Source organism: Cynoglossus semilaevis, chromosome 13, assembly GCF_000523025.1.
Source record: "Cynoglossus semilaevis isolate Cse_v1.0 chromosome 13, Cse_v1.0, whole genome shotgun sequence".
NCBI classification, from domain to species: domain Eukaryota; kingdom Metazoa; phylum Chordata; class Actinopteri; order Pleuronectiformes; family Cynoglossidae; genus Cynoglossus; species Cynoglossus semilaevis.
The window spans coordinates 20,411,432-20,419,262 of record NC_024319.1 but is presented as its reverse complement, the minus strand read 5'-3'; the positions used below and the strand labels follow the sequence as shown (position 1 = coordinate 20,419,262).

At 45.1% G+C, this 7,831-nt stretch overlaps 1 protein-coding gene across 1 annotated transcript in view; it reads left to right on the top strand.

Annotated features, from left to right (window-relative positions):
- Positions 1–5,432, top strand: part of ptpn23a (protein tyrosine phosphatase, non-receptor type 23, a) — a 12,748-nt gene extending 7,316 nt beyond the window's left edge. The window contains 8 exon segments of the mRNA XM_008324174.3: positions 1–50; positions 135–466; positions 602–3,056; positions 3,179–3,363; positions 3,480–3,584; positions 3,661–3,799; positions 3,928–4,041; positions 4,239–5,432. The exon segment at positions 1–50 is cut by the window's left edge and continues 27 nt beyond it. Of these exon segments, the coding sequence (XP_008322396.2) occupies positions 1–50; positions 135–466; positions 602–3,056; positions 3,179–3,363; positions 3,480–3,584; positions 3,661–3,799; positions 3,928–4,041; positions 4,239–4,814 (3,956 nt within the window). The 3' untranslated portion in view covers positions 4,815–5,432.
- The last annotated feature ends 2,399 nt before the right edge of the window (positions 5,433–7,831 follow it).

Here is a 7,831-nt window from a genome sequence, read left to right as displayed (position 1 = left end):
AGGATGACATCACATCCACCCTAGTCACTACAGAGAGAGCCGACATGAAGGTATGTAGTTGTATGTAGGTTCTTATGATCAGCACACAGTGTAAAGACTAAGAATGTAAACCTTCAATGTCTCTGTCTTCCCAGCGTGTGTTTGAAGACCAATTAAAGAAGTACGAACAGGTGAAGGTGTACATTGATCAGAACTTGGCAGCTCAGGAGAATATCCTGAAAGCCTTAACCGAGGCCAATGTCCAGTATGCCTTAGTCCGTAAGGGTCTAAGTCAGACAGAACAGCAGTGGAATAACACTGTGCAGGGGTTAGTGGGCTCCTATGAAGCCTACGAAGACCTGATGAAGAAGTCACAGGAGGGGAAAGAATTCTATGATGACCTGGAAGCCAAAGCATCTCGCCTGCTAGAGAGGGCAAAGGTCTTGTGTGAGACCCGAGCAGAAGAGAGAAAGCCCATCTTAGAAAAGTAAGAGTGCCAGTAACACAATTCAGAAGAGTAACATCTGTTTAAGACAATATGATTGCTGGTGCTTTTTATTGCTAATTATGACTTCTTTTTTTTTTTACCTTTTTGTTCCCTTAATATTTGCTTCTTGCCAAGGGGGACACAGAAAAAGCCTCCTGCACGACCAACTGCAGCAAAGCCGTCCCTGATGCCAAAGGTTCCTGATGCTGACTCTGCCTGTTCGAGCCTTGAAGACCCAGAATTGGCACAGCTCAGTGCAGCCATTTTGGCCTTGGGAGGTGACCTACCCGAGGACCTACGCAGTCTCCCTCCAGATATTTCTTCCCTCCCAACTGCTCGTCTGCCTGGTCCTGAAACCTTCCACCCTTCTAACACTAACCCAGGTGGCAGTAACTCTCTGCCCTGGCCGGGCAATCCAGCTCCTGGCCTTCCTCGATTCTTTGCCAACTTGCCTCCCCCAGAAGTTTTGGCAAGAATAGCTCATTTCCCTACTTCAGGAGGCCTGCCAACACAGGGGGCTATACACCGTGGCCCCTTTCCTCAGATTCCTCCACAGATGCCACCCCAGGCATCACTGCCAGCTTACCAGCCCCCCACCTCTCAGGTTGCCCAACCCGGTCCTGTTGTCCCTACATCAGTTCGACCCTCCACCACCACTGTGGACAGCATCCAAGCCCCAATCCCCAGCTATGCCTCTACTAGCCACCACCATGTACCACCTCCAACTTCAGTCGGCTACTCAGTGCCACCACAGCTGGCTGCCTATCCACATTTTGTCCCCCAACCAGGAATAACCATTCCAAGTCCAAGCCAAACACCTCTACCCCAGTCACAACAGCAGAAACATTCACAGCACTATCCCCAACCCACTGGACAGCCATTGCCCCAGGGCTACCAGCCTGGACCAGGGGCCATTCCTGGCCCTCATCTTCCTCTCCAGCAAACTTTCCCACAAGGATACATACCCCCACAGCCTAGTGTTCCTCCTCAGTACCAACAGCCATTCCCCTGTCAGCCACATCCACAGAATGGCTTTCAGATTCCTATCCCCCAAGGTTATCAGCCTCGGCATGGCTTTGTACCACAGCAGTACCCACAAATGACTCCAGGAAACATGCCTCGGCCATCTCAGCACCAGATGCCACCTCAAACTGTACACCCACAAATACCTCCAACCTCTCAGCCAACGCCCCCCATATCTCAGCCATACCTTCCTCATCCAAATCCACAGGTTCCCATTGGTCACCCTCATCAAAACATGCTGCCACAGCAGCAGCACATCCCAATGCCCTCCAATATCCAGCAGATTACACCACACCCACAGCTGCCGGTGCCTGGTGGTCCCAGAGCACAGGGTCCTCCCACGAGTCAGCCAGTCTCGCAGAACTACATGCCCCCAAATAGTCAACCTATTCACCCTAATCTGCACCAACAAATGCCCCCTGCCTCGCAACCTCACATGGTACCTTGTCCTCAGACCCACTTGCCCAGGGGCCCTAACATGCCTCAGATGCCCTTAAATGCACCACCACAACCACACCAACCAATCCCAGGACAGCAGCCTTTTCAAATGCCTAACCAAGCCCAAATTCAACACCCACCTACTGCGGGTGTTTGTTACCCAGGTGGTTCTCCAATGATGCCTCAACAGCCACTTGCACCGCAGCCTGCAGCACCCCAACAACCCCAGGCCACTCTTACAATGACTCATCCACAGCCTCCTACAATGTACCCCGCAGCCCAAGGCGCTACGGTACCGAGTGCACAGCAACCTGCGGCCATGATCCAGCCTTCACCTGGAGGTCCTTCAGCAACTCAGTCACCCAACACTGTGCCACATTCTCTCACCCCTTCTCCCTCTCCTGCCCCATCTCCAGGTCCTACCTGTTTGGGGCTGAACCCCCAGCAACGACCAACCCCTGCTCTCACACCCGGGGGAACTGCCCCACCCACTCTTCCCTCTCCATCTGCCATCTCTCCCACCACATCACTGTTTCAAAGGCAAAACTCGAGCACAGACGACCTCCTCTCTTCCAGCCCTGAAAGCCAAGCTGGAGGCAACAAGGCCCCAACTAATGTCCTCCAACCAACAAAGGCTGACCCCCAGGATGGGGAGCGTCGAAAGAAGAGCTCACAGGGAGTTCTTCTGATCCAAGGTGATCCATACCAAGCCCCTGAGCGGGTTGCACTGCTCTACAACGAACTGGAGCGTTACCGAGCCCAGGTAGATTCCCTAGAACAACCCTGCGAGACCGAGGGTGGTCTGTCAGTGCTGGACGCTCGCTGGAAGGAGCTCCAAGATCAGCAGGAGAAAGATGCCCGCCAGCTTTCCATCGCCATAGCCCGTTGCTACACCATGAAGAACCGTCATCAAGATGTCATGCCCTACGACCTCAATCGTGTGGTTCTCCAATCAGGCAAAGACGACTACATCAACGCCAGCTACGTCGAGGACCTATCACCGTACTGCCCTCGTCTTATTGCCACACAAGCTCCTCTGACAGGCACAGCAGCAGATTTCTGGCTGATGGTGTATGAGCAGAAAGTGTCGTTGATCGTTATGCTGGTGTCAGAGCAGGAACTTGACAAAGTAATGAAGTTGTTTGTATTTCCTGTAATTTAAATCATTTAAATATTTTTAAAGCCTAAAGTATGAAACCACAGAAAATTTATTGTTATTATAAATAATTTCCATTACCTATTATCTTGCAGGGAAAAGTTTTGCGTTACTTCCCAACAGAGCGCGGCCAGCAGCTCTCTCAGGGACAAATCACACTCAGCCTGACCACGCAAAAGACCACACCCACACATGTGGAGCGAATGATCAGCATGCAGTACCGCGACCAAAGTCTCAAACGCACCGTGGTCCATCTACAGTTCACCTCCTGGCCGGAGCTGTAAATTAACATCTTTATGCACAACATATAAAATATTTTTTTAAGTAAATTATCTGGCACACAGGGTCATCTCTTATTATGAGTCAAGTACAGTACATGTTTGTCTTTGTCCTCAGGGGTCTTCCTGACAGTAAGAGCCACCTGCTGCGATTCATCCAGGAAGTACACGGACATTACCTCCACCAGAGACCCCTACACACTCCAGTCGTGGTTCACTGCAGGTAAATGTTCCCACCCTCACTCGATTCACTCTTAAAATCTACATCCTTTAAAACCTTGTTGTGTTTTTTACCTCAGTTCCGGTGTGGGACGCACTGGCGCCTTCTGTCTGCTGTACGCTGCTCTGCAGGAGCTGGAAGCTGGAAACGGGATCCCAGACCTACCGCTGCTGGTGAAGAAGATGAGACAGCAGAGAAAAAACATGTTGCAGGAAAAGGTGAGCATTGTACCCAGCTTTGATTTTGGTTTTCAAATCATAGAAATTGACATGTTGAAAATAGGAATAAAAATATATCAGTTATTTAAAGCCTTGCTTTCCAAACCTCTGCTGTGTGTTATTTCTAGCTCCACCTGAAGTTCTGCTATGAGGCAGTGTTGAAACACGCTGAGCACGTCCTCCAGCGCCACGGCATCACTACTGCCACCTGCAGCAAGAACACAAACTCTACAGCCACTAAGGTTTGACACGAGTTAATTTAACAGTTTTACTCATATGCAGAAACAGGAAAAAAATTCTGTAGTAAGAATGAAATATGTCATGGTATCATTAGGCAAAAACATCAAGTCAGATTGAATAGTCCAATAGTATAACATGAAAATAGAATATATTTATATTGTTCGAAACACTTACAAACTTGTGTGAATTATCTCTGTAGCAGTACTCCAGACAGGAATCTCAGCAGGACATAGTCCTCGGTGCAGACATGCCGATCAGCTCCATCCAGGCCACCATCGCCAAACTCAGCATCCGGCCGCCCAGCGCCACAGACTTGGCACTGGAAACCACGAGTGGACTGGAGGATCAGGTCAACTCTTTCCTACCAGACCTGGACTCTCTAGAGAACATCCAGTCGCTTCAGGATCCCTTCGCTGACACCCAGCCTCCCACCTCTCTTAGTCCACCTCTGGCCTCACCACCACTGTCTCCACCTCCGCCCAACGGCCTAGACATTTCCTCCCCTTCTCCTCCGACAGTGAACAATCAGCCAGTCCTAGACCCTGGACCTAGCGTTAGTCCACCTCCTGCCTCCTCTTCTTCGTCTCTGCAGTTGCTGGCCTCACTGTCGGCCGAAGCCTTTTCCATGGAGGGCGGAGGGCGAGGGAAGCAACGAGTGACCAAGCAGAGCTTCCTGCAGCCAGCAGATGGTCAGGGTCTTCATGGGTCTCGAACCAATCAGGACGACGACCCTCTGAGTAGTCTGGATCCTTTGTGGAACCTCAACAAGCGCTGAGTCCACAGACGGTTGCATTTCACATGTTTAAGCACCAGGTGTCGCTAGATAATGGCTGTAGCTTCTGCTAATCCTTTGACAAAACGTTAGTGGATCCTGAGAAGGTTGGAATCCTTTTAGGTGTCGATTACCAAGATGTGCCTGGTGGCAGATTTTTTTTTAAGTGTTGATCTCCAAATACACTTTTTTTGCTTCTTCTTCTTTTTCCATCAGTGGTGGCGTCTGGGACCACAGCACTATGCACTCCTCTGCATCTGTTATTTCTTGCTGTCATTCTTTGCTGCTTTTCTTCATGTGTCATTTCACAGATGCTCCGTACTCCTTCGCATTAAATCTGGACCCTAAAAATACTAACAGAATTCCCAGCATGCACACTACCACCATGATCAGATGGACGATGTTAAGATGCTTGTCGGATTATTCTAAAAACTGGAAAAAAAATTGGGGTTAGAGGACAAGTGGGTCCAATACACAACTACATGTTTTGAAGTCAATCAATGCTTTTAGCTGCTTAGTCATTGTATCAGCATTAAAAACAGCACGATCTAAGAAGTCAATGAGTTTATCATGTCTGTAACACTGTAAATATCTTAAATAAAAATAGATTATCCCAAGAAATGTTCAATCTTTCATTATTGTCAAACAAATCCAATAGACAGTGTCTTTGATCAAGTGTCTTGTTCTAAAAAATATATATAATTGCCTCCTGTAATTATTATTATGTATTTATTTTTACAAAATAGTGAGCTATATATTCCTTAAGTTTATCGTAGCCTGCTTTCAAAAACATGAAACAAGCTTTACTATATAAAATTAAATTAGAAATGAACAATAAGACGTTACAATTTTAGATGTTACAATTCTAAAACCTTAAGGTATAAAAAAAGAATTTCATGATAAAACTAGTTTTGTATAATCCAGGATATGCAACAAAACTTAAATACAAAAAATTTAAATACAGGCATACAATTCGAAAAAAATAAAAAGACCTTAATACATGGCTCGTGTCTGTCATCCAGGTCATACATAGTTACATCGAGGGCAACTTTTGTCCAGTTGCCCTCAATGTAACTATTTTTGGATAAGATGACCTGGATGACTGAGAACCTACACAGACATATCATCTCTAATACATTCAAAAAGGATTTAACACAAAAAGCCCAGCTAGCAAATTAATTTGTATCAAACCTCTTTATTTTTAAAATTAGTAGAAAGTCCTGCAATTTTTCCTTTGTTATTTGTTTTAAGACGGTGACATAAATTACCTCCAAACAGTACAGCCTATGTTTGTAGCCTGCTGACAAAAACCAGGGATGATGTAGGTGATGATGAACAATTAGAAGTTAGAAGACAAATCAGGATATGATTTGTTTTTCTTAAGAAACAGTTAAACATTTTGACAATGAAAATAATGTTAAAAAAAAAAAAAAAATCAAACTAAAGTTTAAGGTAAACTATTGAGAGTGATGAACTGAGACATTCATCTGTTGGCCCTGAAACCTTTTCACCATCTATGTCATCAATTACCATCATTTAGAGCCACAAAAAATAATTTAAATAATTTCTGGAGAGGGAGAATGGGAAATAGTACAAAAAAGACATTTTTAGAAGTTTCTTCTCTCTCCCAGAACATATATGGGATTAGAGAAAGATATCAGCCACCTGGCTATAATCTCACATTATATTTATAGCTGTAAACAGCAAGTCATAATTCCAGGGGACTGGAACTATGACTTGTCAATACAAAAAAAAAAAAAAAACATCCTGACCAGATAACGGACACTTGTGGATTACGAAAGTACCTTCAGAGCAGAGAAGCCAATGAGCCTGTACAAACATGAGCCTAAAGTACTTCAACAGGAAACAGGAAATGGATTTGTCTGAAAAACAAGTTTGAACATCAACAACAAAAAAGCGAAAAAAAGAATTCTAATTTAATTTACACACAACAACAAAAATAAACATCAACATGGTTAAAATGTCAACAGCTCACTGGTCTGGTTTTTCCACTAGCTACATTAGACAGATGTGAAACTGCAAAACACTGAAGTCCTAGAATTTCAGGTACTTGTTCTGTACAAAATGGATAATTCCTACAAACCATGTTTAAAAAAAAAAAAAAAAAATGAAACCAGACCTGTGACCAGGACATGTCAGTGCTTGTGCACTTGCTGTGCAACTTGCTGACTGACAGCTGTGTAAGTTCCATTTACACAAGGGTTTACAGTGCATGGAATTAGTTTTTATGACATGATACTGTTAAGGATTTGGGGAAAACTAGCACTGATATAAAATAAACACATGTGAGTGCAAAACTCAAAGAGGCATATTGGAAACAGGGTGTTTGAAATGATCTTCACAGAGAAGACACACACGGAGGGGGCAGGACCCAGACTTAACAGAGAATCCTATGCTTATGGAGACTCAACCCCACACTGCTACATCCATGTCTTATATAGGAACAACAGAACCCATTCTCAGAGTCACTTAAAGGGCTGAGGATCAGACACAGACTGCCATCACCAACAGACTTTGTGAGAGCTATAATATTAATTCACTTTAGTTAAGACAAAAGTTTTCTAACCATACTGTTTTGAAACAAAAACATGGTGCATTTATATGGATTGGACATGGTACGGACACAGCTAATGTACATTTGTGGACCAACAGTCAGTAGGTAAGTAGAAACACCAATGTTTACTTCTGTTAAAGATAAAGAAGTTAATTTTCCCCATTTGTGTTCAATTATTTAAACCAGCAGCAGTCTCCCTCTGGTGGTTCAGTGCTACAACTACAGGGGGGGAAGGAGAGGGGGAGGGGGCTTCCAATGGAATGTGACATTCACCACTGCTGTAATGCTTGAATGATAACAAGCCTCCAGTCACTAGGTGGCAGCAACTCATACAGTGGTTTGTACAGATAAAAAATATACGTTATCAGGTTCTCAATAGTATTTCAATTTGCAGGGGTGTGGGTCGAGGAGGGGTAAGGGGTAAAAAACATTTCTGCCCCCAAGG